We start from the raw sequence: 19075 nt of genomic DNA on the forward strand, positions 1-19075 counted from the left end.
TCAGGAAAAAAAAAGACCTCCACAAGTCTAGTTCATCCTTGGGAGCAATTTTCAAACGCCTGAAGGTACCACATTCATCTGTACAAACAATAGTACGCAAGTATAAACACCATGTGACCACGTAGCCATCATACCGCTCAGGAAGGAGAAGCGTTCTGTCTCCTAGAGATTAATGTACTTTGATGCGAAAAGTGCAAATCAATCCCAGAACAGCAGCAAAGGACCTTGTGAAGATGCACGAGGAAACCGGAATAAAATTATCTATATCCTCAGTAAAACGAGTCCTATATCGACATAACCTGAAAGGCTGCTCAGCAAGGAAGAAGCCACTGCTCCAAAACCGCCATAAAAAAAGCCAGACTACGGTTTGCAACTGCACATGGGGACAAAGATCGTACTTTTTGGAGAAATGTCATCTGGTCTCATGAAACACAAATAGAACTGTTTGGCCATAATGACCATCCTTATGTCTAGAGGAAAAAGGGAGATGCTTGCAAGCTGAAGAACACCATCCCAACCGTAAAGCATGGGGGTGGCAGCATCATGTTGTGGGGGTGCTTTGTTGCAAGAGGGACTGGTGCACTTCACAAAATAGATGGCATCATGAGGGAGGAAAATTATGTGGATATATTGAAGCAACATCTCAAGACATCAGTCAGGAAGTTAAAAGCTTGGTCGCAAATGGGTCTTCCAAATGGACAATGATCCCAAGCATTCTTCCAAAGTTGTGGGAAAATGGCTTAAGGACAACAAAGTCAAGGTATTGGAGTGGCCATCACAAAGCCCTGACCTCAATCCTATAGAAACTTGTGGGCAGACCTGAAAAAGCGTGTGCGAGCAAGGAGGCCTACAAACCTCACTCAGTTACACCAGCTCTGTCAGGAGGAATGGGCCAAAATTCACCCAACTTATTGTGGGAAGCTTGTGGAAGGCTACCCCAAACGTTTGACCCAAGTTAAACAATTTAAAGGCAATGCTACCAAATACTAATTGAGTGTATGTAAACTTCTAACCCACTGGGAATGTGATGAAAGAAATAAAAGCTGAAAAAAATAATTCTCTACTATTATTCTGACATTTCACATTCTTAAAATAAAGTGGTGAATCTAACTGACCTAAGACAGGGAATTTTTGCTAGGATTAAATGTCAGGAATTGTGAAAAACTGAGTTTAAATGTATTTGGCTAAGGTGTATGTAAACTTCCGACTTCAACTGTACATGTATATATTACCTCAATTACCTCGACTAACCCGCACATTGACTCTGTACCGGTACCCCCTGTATATAGACTCGCTATTGTTATTTTACTGCTGCTCTTTAATTATTTGTTACTTTTTTTTTTTCTTCTTAAAACTGCATTGTTGGTTAAGGGCTTGTAAGTAAGCATTTCACTGTAAAGTCTACACCTGTAGTATTCAGCGCATGAGACAAATAAACTGAACTTGTATTTTTTATTCGGTACATGGGAATTTAACAGCAAAAGTTATTTTTATGTCCACTACGTCATCATGCACAACCTTTTATCTGCAACAAGTACATTTCATGGAAGCACATCTCTGGTGGGAAAATGCACACATTTTGTTTTTGCAGATTTGAGAATATTCGCCTGAAAATCTGTCGCCAATTGGATAGAAACTTAGCTAATGTAAAACGTGTCTATTTAAGAGCAGTGTTTACAATGTCTCTTGTCTGTTCCATCAAGGTGGGGTAACACACCGATGGAAGAGGCAGTGCACTTTGGACACCATGATGTTGTGACCATGCTCCAGGACTACAACAACAAGTACAGTCCAGCGGGGGGCGCCACTGAGGACAAAGAGAAGGAGATATCAGAGAAGAACATTGACGGCCTACTATGAGCCAACTAATACTCTTATCTATCCATAGAAATAAAATAACTAGAACGGACATTCCCATTGAAATTATATATACACGTGATCTGAGAGGCTTGGTCCTTTCCGGTCATTCTATTTCTATGGCCCCATTAACTATCTGGAAGACTTACTGTAAGTCTGTGTGGTCCCTTTGTCACGTTAGTGGTAGGTCACGTACGTATACTGTTGATAATACTGTATTGTTGATTTTGTATAAAAGTATTGTATTTCTAGCATTTGAAAAACGACATTGTGTTTAAAAAATATATATATTTATTGACCTTTGACTTTTTCCCAGATGTTTTTCGTTTTTTTTGGTTGTTTCCTTTCGCTTCGCTTTTTTATGTCGTACTGCGCAACTCTCCCTCAGTGTGTGTCAGCACTATGTGGAATGTATTTTCCACATTTAAGTTCACAAAACATTTATCTTTATGTACAACGTGTTAAACCTGAAAGTATGCGTAAGATAACGTGTACATTTATGTAACGTGTGTATATCCCTGAAATGAATATCAGAGGTAGATGGATTCAGTGTAAATACTATTTAATCTGAAGTGAAATCAAGTGACTCTCACTGGCACAGCCTTTGAAGGAAATTGGTAAAGTCCACACACTGCATTAGGCTTAAGTTTGACTCTATTCATGAAGCAGAATGCTTTACATAAACTATTCCACATGTTCACAGATCTAGGTAGCCTGGTTGCAAATCTGTTTGCACTGTATATGGCATTGGCTATACAGTTGGCTATACAGGCCAGACAGATCTGGGACCAGGCTATCTATGGTTTGAGACTTCTGGCTTCATATGAATTGAAAGTATGGCATTATGTGGAGTGAGTTTAGTTTTGTTGGTTTGCTATTTGATAGGTAGACATTTTTGCACCCTTTTCTCCAAAATAACCAAAAAAATCTTTTTTTATTGATTGTTCTATAATCTTATATTAATTTTGAGTAGAAAGGGGGTTATTTGTTTGTGTCAGCCAAAGCTTTTCTGTACGTTTGCTCCACCTGATAAGTCTAGTCGGCGACATAAAAAAAGAGAGCATTTTATGTGTGAGCCGCCTCAGGAGCAATACAATACAATTCAACCAGCAGCCATGTGCTCTTTACAGACAGGTTTCAAAGTCAAATTTTAGGGCAAAACATTAAACCCTTCGAAACATTGATTTATCACTTCATGGTTACAGCAGTGTCAATGGTGTTACTGTTATGTCACACAAGTTGACTTATTTGTCAGATATTTGGTTTTACATGGATTTATCTTCAGTTACAGACAGTGCATTACACTTGAATGTTTTTAGTTCGGAACAACTCCACAATGGTGGACTTTAAATCTTGCCCTACTCACCCAAATGCCTCTTTTGGGTAGAGATAAAATAGTTATCCTTATGGGCCTATATGAACGCAGAACACTAAGACGATTCTACGCATAACTAATGGTTCACTTTTTATGCAGAGATGCACATATTGATTGTTTAACTGTTTAGAGTGTAAAATAAACGTATAAGCCTATACTTGAAAAGTCAGGTTGTTTTGGTGAGAACTAGTCCATGTGTGTATTTGTTTGTGTTATTGACTATGGGAGGGACAGCGACTACAAATCTGGTAATGACAGAGGACATTGCCATCAAAATCTCAAGCCCTACACTATTGTTCTAAAAGTACCTAAGGCAACTTACTTGTGATTTGATGAATGAATATATTTTGATTGAATAACTCATCTCAAGTGTTCAGTGTTGCTTTCATTGGATTTGACTTTGTCTCCCCAGTCCCAGTTGCACAAGAAGCCTCGTACGTATGAGTGTTTATTGTTCCCCTGTGTAGGTGCAGATCAACTTCAACATTAGCTAATTATTTTGAATGTACCACAGGTGTTTACTGATGTCAGTTTGTTTTCATTGAAGTATATCTGCTTTAGCTGTGTGTTGCAGGCAATGGAGATATATTTATTTCAATAATCAAACAATAAATAAAGAACTTTAAATATGGATATCTCCCTTTACTCCCACTCTATATTCTTGAATAAAGGCATGTGAAGACTTGGGTATCTACATTAATTAATTCCATGAATGTTACAAATGATCACCAAATTAACACAAGTATGAATTGTTTCCAGTGCAGTGTGTACTACATGATTATTCACACTGTAATTGTATTTACAGCTCCAGTTTATCATTTCATATATTTTAAAACTTGTGTGAGAGAAAATTGTACTGTCTGAAGAGAGAGTGAGAAGAAATGTACAATTCAAGGCTGTCTTGGTTCTTGCAGATGACTGACCTCCTCAGAGCAATTGACAGTACACCCAGAACATTGCTCTGGGAAACAAAATGAGTATCTCAGTTTCAAGTTCCCAGCTTTGAGAGAAGAAGCCACGTCAGTCACATGCAGGAACCAGTGTTGTTATTGAATCATGCTTATATGACTTGTTTGTGTAGCAATTTATAAGGACTGAAAGGAACGCCCTTTTTCAGAGAGTTTTCATCAAGCTTGGATTGAGTTTGTGAAACTCCAGTTAACCGATAATATAGATTGATTCATTTACATTGAGTTTGAGGCCTTAGTGGTGAATTTTCACAACACTTGCTCTGTACAAAAAAAGAAAAAACGTTCTGAAACGTGACAAAACTGAAATTGGAAATGGAAGGAGAGTAAAGGTGAAATATAGTAAGTGTACAGTATGCAATTTTGCTTCAGTATAAAACATATCTTCTGGTCTAAAAGATCCTGCCTGTCCATCGGCTCGGCTCAGTTGCGGTCCAAGTCCAGTGTGTTCTCAAACTCTGCAGTCATCTACAGAGGATGATAAAAAAAAGTCAAAGTGAATAAAATGTATTTTTCATGAATGCAAAAGTACGTTAAGGAATCAGAAAATGAATGCCATGATGATAATGAATGACATGCTGTACAACAATATTTTCACAAAGTCAAATTAATTTGTGTTATAGGCTTCCTGATGCTTGTATCTAAACCAAAGTAGATGGTTAGAAGATTGTTTTGTACATCAGTTGGGGTCTCTATAATCTACAATATACGAGGTCCTAAGCCTACACTACATCACCAAAAGTATGTAGACACCCCTTGAAATTTGTGGATTCGGCTATTTCAGTCACACCCGTTGCTGACGTGTATAAAATCGAGCACACCGCCATGCAATCTCCATAGACAAACATTGACAGTAGAATGGCCTTATTGAAGAGCTCAGTGACTTTCAACGTGGCACCGTCATAGGATGCCACCTTTCCAACAAGTCAGTTAATCAAATTTCTGACCTGCTAGAGCTGCCCCGGTCAACTATAAGTGCTGATATTGTGAAGTGAAAACGTCTACGAGCAACAACGGCTCAGCCGCAAAGTGGTAGGCCACAAACTCACAGAACGGGACCACCGAGTGATGAAGCGCATAAAAATAGTCTGTCCTCGGTTGCAACACTCACTACCGAGTTCCAAACTGCCTCTGGAAGCAACATCAGCACAAAAACTGTTCGTCGGGAGCTTTTTGAAATGGGTTTGCATGGCCGAGCAGCCGCACACAAGCCTAAGATCACCATGCACAATGCCAAGCGTCGACTAGAGTGGTGTAAAGATCGCCGCCTTTGGACTCTGGAGCAGTGGAAACGCATTCTTTGGAGTGATTAATCATTTTCCACCATCTGGCAGTCTGACGGACTCATTTGGATTTGGAGAATGCTACCTGCCCGAATGCATAGTGCCAACTGTAAAAGTCTGGTGGAGGAGGAGTAATGGTCTGGGGGCTGTTTCCTGGTTCGGGCTAGGTCCCTTAGTTCCAGTGAAGGGAAATCTTAACGCTACAGCATACAATGACATTCTAGAAAATTCTATGCTTCCAACTTTGTGGCAACAGTTTGGGGAAAGCCCTCTCCTGTTCCAGCATGACAATACCTTGGTGTATAAAGTGAGGTCCATAGAGAAATGGTTTGTCAAGATCGGTGTGGAAGAACTTGACTGGCCTGCACAGAGACCTGACCTCAACCCCATCGAACACCTTTGGGATGAATTGGAATGCCGACTGGGAGCCAGGTCTAATTGCCCAACTTCAGTGCTCGACCTCACTAATGCTTGTGGCTGAATGTTTAGTTTATTAATTCAACCATTTAAAAAAAACAAGCACACAAAACTTGAAAAGGTGGTCCTCTTAATGGAATGGAAGTAAGTCCCTGCAGCAATGTTCCAACATCTAGTGGAAAGCCTTCCCAGAAGAGTGGAGGCTGTTATAGCAGCAAAGGGGGGACCAACTCCATATTAATGCCCATGATTTTGGAATGAAATGCTCGACGAGCTGGTGTCCACATACTTTTGGTCATATAGTATAGCATAAAAGCACATCCTTGTAGCTGTGTAGGCTAATATTGTCAACATTTTTGCATTGGGGTAAGTTGAGCCAATGGCTACCATAGCCTATACAAATTATGATTACATTGTCAGTTTTATGCATAATATGCAAAGTATTTTTGCAATGTGACATGCATATGAACTTGAGTGCATTTTTTATGTTAAAGAGCAGACCCCGTGGGGCCGTGTATACAAATGTAAAGCACGCAGGAGTCTAGCCCCCTTGAGGTTCTTGAGAGAGGACCAAAGAAGTGAGAGAAGGGAAGAAGTCCATTTGAGCAGCAGCAAGGGATGAGAAAATAGACTGAAGGACACTGAAGAGTTACATTGATAAAAAAAGAAAACTAACATGTATTGGTGTGAAAGAGGCTATTATAGAGTAGCAGAGGCACACAAATTCATATCTGATGACATGGAGTCTGAGCTTGCTAAACATATCAAGAATCTCGCAGATCTGTTTCATGGTCTTAGTAGCCTCAAATGTAGAGTACTTGCCTACGAATTGGCACATCGAAACAACATCCCTGTCCCAGACAACTGGTCAAGAAATGGAAGGCTAAGTGAAATTGAACAGAGAGATCTACAGTATATCGGAATGTAGGCATTCATTTAAGATATACAATATACCACAACCTCATTCAATTAATTCAACTTTGACCTACCAGCACCATCACCCACTGTCACAACACTGTCAGGGGACGCCATCCCCCACTTACCCAAAGGTGGCTCAATTTACTCCACACCGGGGGTAAATTGTGTCAAGAAACCACTTTTTTGGGACAAGCTATGTTTTCAGACCTGTTATGTTTACATGAATTCAGATTATTTCCAGGGATGCACAACATCCTGAAATATACCGTATGTATACTGAACCTAAATATAAACACAACATGCAACAATTTCAAAGATTTTACTGAGTTACAGCTCATATATGTAAATCAGTCAATTGAAATAAATGAATTAGGATTTCACATGACTGGGCAGGGGTGCCCACCCACTGGGCAGCCAATCAGAATTAGTTTTCTGGCACAAAATGTCTTTATTATAAGACAGAAATACTCCTCAGACAATCCCACAGGTGAATAAGCCAGATGTGGAGGTCCTGGGCTGGCGTGGTTACAAATTGTCTGCGGTTGTGAGGCTGGTTTGACATACTACCAAATTCTCTATAACGACGTTGGAGGTGGCTTATGATAGAGAAATGAACATTAAATTCTCTGGCAACAGCGCTGGTGGACATTCCTGCAATCAGCATGCCAATTGCACACTCCCTCAAAACTTGAGACATCTGTGGCATTGTGTTGTGTGACAAAACTGCACATTTTAAAGTGGCCTTTTATTGTCCACAGCACCTGTGTACCTGTGTAATGATCATGCTGTTTAATCAGCTTCTTGATATGCCACACCTGTCAGGTGGATGGATTACCTTGGCTAAGGAGAAATGCTCACTAACAGGGATGTAAACAAATTTGTGCTCATCATTTTAGAGAAATAAACTTTTTCTGAATCTGAAAAATTATTTATTTCAGCTCATGAACCATGGGACCAACACTTTACATGTTGCGTTTATATTTTTGTTTAGTGTAGATAGCCATGTTAGAAATAATACTACACTCTTAAGAAAAAAAAGGTGCTATCTAGAACCAAATAGGGTTCTTGGCTGTCCCCATTGGACAACCCTTAAAATAACCCATTTTGGTTCCAGATAAAACCCTTTTCGATCCAGGTAGAACCCTTTTGGAACCCTTTTTCTAAGAGTGTATATTTCCCTTGACAAAGTAATGCTGAATATCACAGTAGAGCCAAAAGGGAAATTGCACATACCACAGCAGTATCAATATTCTTAGGACTTCCACTCCACCAATGGAGCACTAGCCCACTTTCCAGCTATTCCAACACTTCTGGCGACATGAGCATCATCTTACATTTTTACATTTTAGTCATTTAGCAGACACTCTTATCCAGAGCGACTTACAGTAGTGAATGCATACATTTCATTTAATTTTCATTTCATACATTTTGTATTGTCTTGCAGTCTAGATGGGTGACTAAAACACATTGCAAAAATAAGGGTTAATTAAGTCAGATTATGGATTATACCCAAACCAGAACATTGCAAATAAAATGTCTTCCTGTTATAGATGAAGATATATGTAACGTATGAAGGGTAACTTACAGTTCTGACACTGGTATGAAATCTTTCTGTATGTATCCTGTGTCGGTGGGACTCTCCACATCCATGGGCTCTGCTGAAAAACAAAATGGTGGACCAGATGGACAATTAAGAGGTGTTGTTTAGGGATGCACCGATATTACATTTTTGTACGATACCGATATTATCCTTGCCAAAACAAAAACGATACCGATAACCAATATTAACAATTTTTAGCAGCCTTTTAAGCGTTGTAGTGCAGTTAAATAGTTAACACATACACACATGGACACAGTGGTCTAAGGCACTGCATCTCAGTGCAAGAGGCGTCACTTCAGTCCCTGGCTCGAATCCAGGCTGTATCACATCCGGCCGTTATTGGGAGTCCCATAGGGCGGCGCACAATTAGCCCAGCGGGTTAGGCCGTCATTGTAAATAAGAATTTGTTCTGAATTGACTTGTCTAGTTAAATAGAAAGGACACACACACACACACCAAAAAGTAATTTTGTTGGCATTTACGTACAGTGGCTTGTGAAAGTATTCACCCCCCTTGGCATTTTCCTATTTTGTTGCCTTACACCCTGGAATTAAAATATATTTTCGGGGGGGGGGGGTTGTATCATTTTATTTAAACATGCCTTCCACTTTGAAGATGCAAAGTATTTTTTTATTGTAAAACAAACAAGAAATAAGAGAAAAAAAACAGAAAACTTGAGCGTGCATAACTATTCATCCCCCCAAAGTCAATACTTTGTAGAGCCACCTTTTGCAGCTGCAAGTCTCTTGGGGTATGTCTCTATAAGCTTGGCACATCTAGCCACTGGGAATTTTGCCCATTCTTCAAGGCAAAACTGCTCCAGCTCCTTCAAGTTGGATGGGTTCTGCTGGTGTACAGCAATCTTTAAGTTATACCACAGATTCTCAATTGGATTGAGGTCTGGGCATTGACTAGGCCATTCCAAGACATTTAAATGTTTCCCCTTAAACCACTCGAGTGTTGCTTTAGCAGTATGCTTAGGGTCATTGTCCTGCTGGAAGGTGAACCTCCGTTCCAGTCTCAAATCTCTGGAAGACTAAAAACAGGTTTCCCTCGAGAATTTCCCTGTATTTAGCGCCATCCATCATTCCCTCAATTCTGACCAGTTTCCCAGTCCTTGCCGATGAAAAACATCTCCACAGCATAATGCTGCCACCCCCATGGGATGGTGTTCTCAGGGTGATGAAAGGTATTGGGTTTGCGCCAGACATAGCGTTTTCCTTGATGGCCAAAAAGCTACATTTTAGTCTCATCTGACCATATGTTTGGGGTGTTTTTTAATAACAGATTTAATGGTCCTCCTTGGGATGTTCAAAGTTTCAAATATTTTTTTATAACTGATCTGTACTTCTCCACAACTTTGTCCCTGACCTGTTTGGAGAGCTCCTTGGTCTTCATAGTGCCGCTTGCTTGGTGGTGCCCCTTGCTTAGTGGTGTTGCAGACTCGGGGGCCTTTCAGAACAGGTGTATATATACATTGAGATCATGTGACAGATCATGTGACACTTAAAGTCCACCTGTGTGCAATCTAACTAATTATGTGACTTCTGAATGTAATTGGTTGCACCAGATGCACTCATAATGCTCATGGGGCTGACATCGCTGGTCCAAATGTCAGTCGTGAAGCTAATAGCAGTGACGCTCATGTATGCGAGTGTCAACAACACTAACTCCGGTAGGGCAACATCTGAAAAATAGTGTGTACCGGGGCTCGACCAGTCGGCGAAAGCCAACATCATCCACGACAGAGCACGGTTGATTGTCAAGGGCAATGGATTCCATTATCTTGGCGTTAATGGATTTCGCCTTAGTTGTCTCGCTTAAATGTTCTTACTCTTTCAAATGACTGCTGGACTTGAACTTGTTTAGTTGTTGAAAGTGTGCACTTAGTATTTTTCTGCTTTTGTTCTGTGTATTTTTTGCGGTGTCATTACGTCAGCTACCTACATTATATAGGTATGCACATCAGCTTTGACGTCGGTTTTTCGCGTCGGCGTTAAACTAGACATCATGCCGATGCCAATGTTGGCATTTTTAGCTAATATCGTCCGATTCCGATATGCACACCAATATATCGTGCACCCCTAGTGTTGTTCATAATAAACATCCCCAAAGGTTTACCAGACACCATGGTCATTGAGGGGATTTTAAACACAGAAATAGAATGCCTAATCTTATCACTTCTATTTTCTGACCAACAGATGTTTTATTAATTCTATATTCCTATAATTCTATAGTGTGAAATCTATCATGTCTTATTATTATTTTGTAAACATTTATATTTGATATGCCTATAGTCGATGTCTGTGCCTGCGTGGAAAACTAATCTGTCTGTTCAACCTAGAGGCTTTAGTTTTTTGCAAGGACTGCGTCTCAATACACAACATCCGCCGATGTCGGTTTACCCCATCTGCAGTGGAAACAGGCAGCTCTACAGCGGAGTGACCCCATTATGGAAAGCTGAGACTCACGGCTGTTTTGGTCTACGACAAGCTTCACGGGACTCGTTTGAAGTCAGTCCCTTTGGCATGCCAACTTTGTTTTTCTTCCAACGAAAACATCTGTCAAGTTCGAACGGTTTAAGCCAGAAACAAAATCACCCCACTATGGAAAGCTGAGACTCACACGAACGGGTCAGCTGTTTTGCTCTACGACGCCCACAAGCTGAACCCGTAGGAGTCTAAGACGATATCTACAAAGCTAACATATAGAATTGTTTTATTATGGTCATAAGATGGACCAGCTATTTTTAGGACCTCTGTAGGTATCCCCAAAAAACATATACAAATGATTTGGTGAAAGATTGAATTTGACCTTACTGCTATTAGCCGAGAGAAACACATTGAATAAAACATTACAATGGCAAGAAAAAGTATGTGAACCCTTTAGAATTACCTGGATTTCTGCATAAATGTATCATAAAATATGATCTGAAGTCACAACAACAGACAAACACAGTGTGCTTAAACTAATAACACACAAAGTATTGTATTTTTCTTGTCTATATTGAATACATAATTTAAACATTCACAGTGTAGGTTGGAAAAAGTATGTGAACCCCTAGTCTAATGACTTCTCCAAAAGCTAATTGGAGTCAGGAGTCAGCTAACCTGGAGTCCAATCAATGAGACGAGATTGGAGATGCTGGTTAGAGCTGCCTAGCCCTATAAAAAAAAAAAACATAAAATTTGAGTTTGCTATTCACCAGAAGCATTGCCTGATGTGAACCATGCCTCGAACAAAAGAGATCTCAGAAGACCTAAGATTAAGAATTGTTGACTTGCATAAAGCTGGAAAGGGTTACAAAAGTATCTCTAAAAACCTTGATGTTCATCAGTCCACAGTAAGACAAATTGTCAATAAATGGAGAAAGTTCAGCACTGTTGCTACTCTCCCTAGGAGTGGCCGTCCTGCAAAGATGACTGCAAAAGCACAGCACAGAATTCTCTATGAGGTTAAGAAGAATCCTAGAGTGTCAGCTAAAGACAAAGAAATCTCTGGAACATGCTTACATCTCTGTTGACGTGTCTATGATACGTAAAACACTAAACAAGAATGATGTTTATGGGAGGACACCACGGAAGAAGCCACTGCTGTCCAAAAAGTTCGCAAAAGAGCACATGGATGTTCCACAGCGCTTCTGGCAAAATATTCTGTGGAAAGATTAAACTAAAGTTGAGTTGTTTGGAAGAAACACACAACATTATGTGTGGAGATAAAAAGGCACAGCACACCAACATCAAAACCTCATCCCAACTGTAAAGTATGGTGGAGGGGGCATCATGGTTTGGGGCTGCTTTGCAGCCTCAGGGCCTGGACATCTTGCCATCATTGACGGAAAAATGAATTACCAAGTTAATCAAGACATTTTGCAGGACAATGTAAGGCTATCTGTCCGCCAAATGAAGCTCAACAGAAGTTGGGTGATGCAACAGGACAACGACCTAAAACACAGAAGTAAATAAACAACAGAATGGTTTCAACAGAAGAAAATACACCTTCTGGAGTGAACCAGTACGAGACCTGACCTCAACCCAATTTAAAATGCTGTGGCATGACCTCGAGAGCGGTTCAACCAGACATCCTAAGAATATTGCTTAACTGAAACAGTTTTGTAAAGATGGTCCAAAATTCCTCCTGACCGTTGTGGAGGTCTGATCCGCAACTACAGAAAACGTTTGGTTGAGTTTATTGCTGCCAATCAGTTATTAAATCCAAGGGTTCACATACTTTTCCCACCCTACACAGCGAATGTTTACACTGTGTTCAATAAAAACATGAAAACGTATAATTTTTTGTGTGTTATTAGTTTAAGCAGACTGTGTTTGTCTATTGTTGTGACTTAGATGAAGATCAGATCAAACTTTATGACCAATTTCTGCAGAAATCCAGGTAATTCCAAAACGATACTGAGCCAATTGTGCGCCGCCCTATGGGAATCCCAATCATGGCCGGTTGTGATCCAGCCTGGATTCGAACCAGGGTGTCTGTAGTGACGCCTCTAGCACTGAGATGCAGTGCTTTATCCCGCTGCCCCACTCGCGAGCCCAACTCATACATGACCAAAAATAAATCAAAATGAAGTATGGTTTGAGGTGTCTGAAATGCATCTGAGAGATATAGGAAAGCATCAGGAACAAAAAAATAAATTAAAAAAAGGTTGCTGGCTGCTTACCCTCCATGGTCCTGGTGTAGAACTTTCCGAAGGCCTCGTCTTTGGGGATGTCTGGGTAGAGGAAGCAGAGTGGGTTCTCTGGGATGTTCCCAGCTGCCATCACCTTGTAGTTGCGGATGATTTCAGGCAGAGAGATGACAGACAGCTTCTTCTTGGCATAAGGCTCCACAGCATGGAATACAGGCGTATCTGTGGAACATGGGTGACAGGTACAGTTGAAGTCAGAAGTTTACATACACCTTAGCCAAATATATTTAAACTCACTTTTTCAAAATTCCTGACATTTAATCCTCGTAAAAATTCCCTGTCTTAGGTCAGTTAGGATCACCACTTTATTTTAAGAATGTGAAATGTCAGAATAATAGTAGAGAATGATTTATTACAATCATCACATTCCCAGTGGGTCAGAAGTTTACATACACTCAATTAGTATTTGGTTTTTGGTAATTGTTTAACTTAGGTCAAATGTTTCAGGTAACCTTCCACAAGCTTCCCACAATAAGTTGGGTGAATTTTGGCCCATTCCTCCTGACAGAGCTGGTGTAACTGAGTGAGGTTTGTAGGCCTCCTTGCTCGCACACGCTTTTTCAGGTCTGCCCACAAAGTTTCTATAGGATTGAGGTCAGGGCTTTGTGATGGCCACTCCAATACCTTGACATTGTTGTCCTTAAGCCATAACTTTGGAAGTATGCTTGGGGTCATTGTCCATTTGGAAAACCCATTTGCCACTAAGCTTTAACTTCCTGACTGATGTCTTGAGATGTTGCTTCCAATATATCCACATAATTTTCCTTCCTCATGATGCCATCTATTTTGTGAAGTGCACCAGTCCCTCCTGCAGCAAAGCACCCCCACAACATGATGCTGCCACCCCTGTGCTTCACGGTTGGGATGGTGTTCTTCGGCTTGCAAGCCTCCCCCTTTTTCCTCCAAGCATAACGATGGTCATTATGGCCAAACAGTTCTATTTCTGTTTCATCAGACCAGAGGACATTTCTCCAAAAAGTACGATCTTTGTCCCCATGTGCAGTTGCAAATCACAGTCTGTCTTTTTTATGGCAGTTCTGGAGCAGTGGCTTCTTCCTTGCTGAGAGGCCTTTCAGGTTATGTCGATATAGGACTCGATTTACTGTGGATATAGATACTTTTGTACCTGTTTCCTCCAGCATCTTCACAAGGTCCTTTGCTGTTTTTCTGGGATTGATTTTCACCTTTCGCACCAAAGCGCGTTCATTTCTAGGAGATAGAACGCGTCTCCTTCCTGAGCGGTATGACGGCTGCGTGGTCCCATGGTGTTTATACTTGCGTACTATTGTTTGTACAGATGAACATGGTACCTTCAGGCATTTGGAAATTGCTGCCAAGGATGAACCAGACTTGTGGAGGGCCACAATTTTTTTGAGGTCTTGGCTGATTTCTTTTCATTTTCCCATGATGTCAAGCAAAGCGATACTGAGTTTGAAGGTAGGCCTTGAAATACATCCACAGGTACACCTCCTATTGACTGAAATGATGTCAATTAGCCTATCAGAAGCTTTTAAAGCCATGACATCATTTTCTGGAATTTTCCAAGCCGTTTAAAGGCACAGCCAACTTCATGTATGTAAACTTCTGACCCACTGGAATTGTGATAGAGTGAATTATAAGTGAAATAATCTGTCTGTAAACAATTGTTGGAAAAAGTACTTGTGTCATGCACAAAGTGGATGTCCTAACCGACTTGCCAAAACTATAGTTTGTTAACAAGAAATTTGTGGAGTGGTTGAAAAACGAGTTATAATGACTCCAACCTAACAGGCTGACTACACCGCTCGCGTCGCGTGCGCAGCGTTGCAAAATACATTTAGAAATCTATATTATTCAATTATTGCACCCACACTGCTCGCTCGCGCGCCAACGAGCGTCTGCGTTGCCAAGGGCTAAAATAGAAGTCAGTTCTATTTGTGACACAGATCGCGCTGCAAGTCCTGCCTCTCCCATCGGTTTATAGAAGCAGGTACCCAGGGCCATCTCCTTATTGGTTATACCCATGTGGGTGACTGAAAGACGAACGAGGTCAGTGGCGGTAATGAACCTAACTTATGAAAGTTGCCAATCGCAATATAAAGTCAACAGTCCCACTGTAGCTCAGTTGGTAGAGCATGGTGCTTGCAACTCCAGGGTTGTGGGTTCAATTCCCACGGGGGGCCAGTATGTAAAAATGCAATAAAAATGTATGCACTCTACTGTAAGTCGCTCTGGATAAGAGCGTCTGCTAAATGACTAAAATGTACATGTAAATGTAGAAGAAAAAGCCTGGAAGGAGGAGAGATGAGTAGAAACGATTTGGTTGACTGTTTTATGTGTGGATTAATTGGCGGAGTAGAGGACCTTGTGCATTTCAGGTAAAATAACAACTCAATGTTTATATCCCAGGACAAATTAGCTAGCAACAGTAAGCTAGCTAAATAGGACAAATTAGCTAGCAAGTGCAAGCTAACTAGCTAAATTGCCATAAATGTTCAATGCTTCTCGACCTGTCCCCAAATTAATATAATTGGTTCAGAGTTTGTTTTGATATTTTAACCTGCGTGTCGTGATCGCGTTTGGTGTGGGGGCACAAAATACATTTATGCACGATGGCGCACGTGCGCAGCCGGTTTGGGTTCCGTGTAAGTGTATGTAAACTTCCGAATTCAACTCTATATCACTGGCGGCAGGTTTAGCATTCATCTTTGCATTCTAACAGAAAGTAGGCTGGCCCTCTTTGACATCGCATTGGTCATTCTGCATTCTGTTAATTTATAAAGCTCTTTTGCAACAACAAAAAAAACTGCATTTACCTAACATTGTTACTAACATATAGAGTATGAGATACTCCGTCACGGGGATGGTTAACTCTTGAAATTCCTTCTGTCAGTATAGATTTAGGATAAAACGGCTTTTAGTTGATTTGCACCTCATTTATGGAACCATTTTGAGAATAATCTACAGTTGGATGCATTGGTGGTCAGATGACGCGGAGGCTACACTACAGGACTGTTTTGCAAGCACAGACTGGAATACGTTCCGGGATTCATCCGCATCGAGCTAAAGGCTAGCGCTGCCGCTTTTAAGGAGCAGGACACTAATCCGGACGCTTAGAAGAAATCCCGCTATGCCCTCAGACGAACCATCAAACAAGCAAAGCGTCAATACAGGATTAAGATTGAATCCTACTACACCGGCTCTGACGCTCGTCGGATGTGGTAGGGCTTCAAAACTATTACGGACTACAAAGGTAAACCCAGACGCGAGCTGACCAGTGACGGGAGCCTACCAGACTAGCTAAATGCCTTTTATGCTCGCGTCGAGGCAAGCAACACTGAAGCATGCACGAGAGCACCAGCTGTTCTGGATGACTGTGTGATAACGCTCTCGATAGCCAATGTGAGCAAGACCTTTAAACAGGTCAACATTCACAAAGCCGTGGGGCCAGATGGATTACCAGGACATGTACTCAAAACATGCACGGACCAACTGGCAAGTGTCTTCATTGACATTTTCAACCTCTCCCTGACTGAGTCTGCAATACCTACATGTTTCAAGCAGACCACCATAGTCCCTGTGCCCAGGAAAGTGAAGGTAACCTGCCTAAATGATTACCACCCCGTAGCACTCACGTCGGTAGCCATGAAGTGCTTTGAAAGGCTGGTCATGGCTCACATTAACAGCATCCTCCCTGATACCCTAAACCCACTAATTTGCATACTGCCCCAACAGATCCACAGATTACGCAATCTCAATCGCACTCCACACTGCCCTTTCCCACCTGGACAAAAAGGAACACCTATGTGAGAATGCTGTTCATTGACTACAGCTCAACTTTCAACGCCATAGTGCCCACAAAGCTCATCACTAAGCTAAGGACCCTGGGACTTAACATCTCCCTCTGCAACTGGATCCTGGGCTTCTTGTCGGGCCACCCCCAGGTGGTAAGGGTAGGCAACAACACGTCTGCCACGCTGATCCTCAACACTGGGGCCCCTCAGGGGTGTGTATTTAGTCTCCTCCTGTACTCCCTGTTCACCCACAACTGCATGGCCAAACACGACTCCAACACCATCATTACGTTTGCTGACGACACAACAGTGGTAGGCCTGACCACCAACAACGAGACAGCCTATAGGGAGGAGGTCAGAGAACTGGCAGTGTGGTGCCAGGACAACAACCTCTCCCTCAATGTGAGCAAGACAAAGGAGCTGATCATGGACTACAGGAAAAGGCAGGCCGAACAGGCCCCCATTAACATCAACAGGGCTGGCGTGGAGCGGATCGAGAGCTTCAGCTCCCTTGTAGTCCACATCACCAACAAACGATCATGGTCCAAACACACAAAGACAGTCGTGAAGAGGGCAAGACAAAACCTTTTCCCCTTCAGGAGACTGAAAAGATTTGGCATGGGTCCCCAGATCCTCAAAAAGTTCTACAGCTGCATCATCGAGAGCATCCTGACCGGTTGCATCACCACCTGGTATGGCAACTGCTCGGCATCTGACCGTAAGGCGCTACAGAGGGTAGTGTGTACGGCCCAGAACATCACTGGGGCCAAGCTTCGTGCCATCCAGGACCTATATAATAGGCGGTGTCAGAGGAAAGCCCATAAAATTGTCAGAGACTCCAGTCACTCAAGTCATAGACTGATTTCTCTGCTACCGCACGGCAAGCGGTAACGGAACGCCAAGTTTAGGACCAAAAGGCTCCTTAACAGCTTCTACCACCAAGCCATAAGACTGATGAACAATTAATCAAATGGCCACCCCACTATTGCATTGACCCCTCCATTTGTTTTGTATACTGCTGCTACTCGCTGTTTATTCTCTATGCATAGTCACTTCACCCCTACCTACATGTACAAATGACCTCTAACCTGTACCCCCGCACACTGACTCAGCACCGGTAACCCCTGTATATAGCCACGTTATTGTTATGTAATTGTGTTACTTTTTATTATTTTTTACTTTAGTTTATTTGGTAAATATTTTCTTAACTCTTCTTGAACTGCACTGTTGGTTAAGGGCTTGTAAGCAAGCATTTCACGGTAAGGTCTACACTTGTTGTATTCGACGCATGTGGCAAATAAAGTTTGATTTGGTGCTTTTTGGGCAATTCAGAATGTTGGTTGAGGACCTCTTTATTGAGATTTTTTTTATTTTTTATTTTCATGTAAGTATTTTCCTATACTCCCATGCTGCCTTCTGGATTCCACCCTGGAATTCACCCAGGAATCCACTCTGCTAGAATAAAAATACGAAAATTAACACACACAGATTCAAATATAGCACCTTTAGTTGTAAATGCACACGTGTGCTACTCACCGTTTAGGTCGCGTTCCACCCAAGTGTATGTGATGGCTCCGTCTCTGCTACTCTCACTGAAGCGCAGCAGGAACGTGCCTGGACACTTCCCAGTCAGCATGGCCTTTGCCCTCTCCTTACTCACGAAGCCCAGGATGCAACTGTAGTGGGAGAGAACAAGCAACATTACTTTATTACTTACATTACCGTATTTGTTTTAGTAGGCAGGGACAATGCACATTGTTCATGTCTGTAAATGTGCCAGATGTAGCCATTCAGCTAATATGTCATCCCTATAAGAGCACTAGTTATTTGCTTTTGTAAATGTGCAATTCCAAAAAGAGTAAAGAATAACTCACCCATCATTCCACAGGGTCAGCAGATGTCTCTTGATGAGGTCCAGGATGGCTTCGATCCACAGCCAGAAGGGAAACCTCTTCTCACTGAGGCTCTGTAGTAGACACAAGGGAGCACTTACTCAATGTCCTCATATATCTTTGTGAACTGTAAATATTTTAAACAAAGTACAACTTATAAAAGGCTTTATATAACATGCATAAGCCCTAAATAAATGCTTCACAAATCATCTTCAAGTGTATGTCATATTCTCTAAAAATGGTGTATAAACATACATAGTACATTATGTCACATTTGGCAAGTCACCCTA

At 41.5% G+C, this 19075-nt stretch overlaps 1 protein-coding gene and 1 pseudogene across 3 annotated transcripts in view; one reads left to right on the forward strand and one right to left on the reverse strand.

Moving 5' to 3' along the window:
• The window catches only part of LOC106575215 (glutaminase kidney isoform, mitochondrial), a 24094-nt gene extending 20231 nt beyond the window's left edge, over window positions 1-3863 (forward strand). For both annotated transcript variants that reach the window (XM_014151575.3, XM_014151574.3), the window contains exon 17: window positions 1704-3863. In XM_014151575.3, coding sequence (XP_014007050.1) covers window positions 1704-1860 — 157 coding nt within the window. In that variant the 3' untranslated portion in view covers window positions 1861-3863. The remainder of the gene's footprint in view (window positions 1-1703) is intronic.
• The window catches only part of LOC123723888 (signal transducer and activator of transcription 1-alpha/beta-like), a 26788-nt pseudogene continuing 9151 nt past the window's right edge, over window positions 1439-19075 (reverse strand). Inside the window, exons 15-19 of the transcript XR_006759973.2 lie at window positions 18768-18859; window positions 18430-18569; window positions 13094-13282; window positions 8404-8476; window positions 1439-4668 (exon numbers count right to left, since the gene is read on the reverse strand). The product of XR_006759973.2 is annotated as a signal transducer and activator of transcription 1-alpha/beta-like (transcript). The remainder of the gene's footprint in view (window positions 4669-8403; window positions 8477-13093; window positions 13283-18429; window positions 18570-18767; window positions 18860-19075) is intronic.

Source organism: Salmo salar, chromosome 17 (genome assembly GCF_965601325.2).
Source record: "Salmo salar chromosome 17, fSalSal1, whole genome shotgun sequence".
Lineage (NCBI taxonomy): Eukaryota > Metazoa > Chordata > Actinopteri > Salmoniformes > Salmonidae > Salmo > Salmo salar.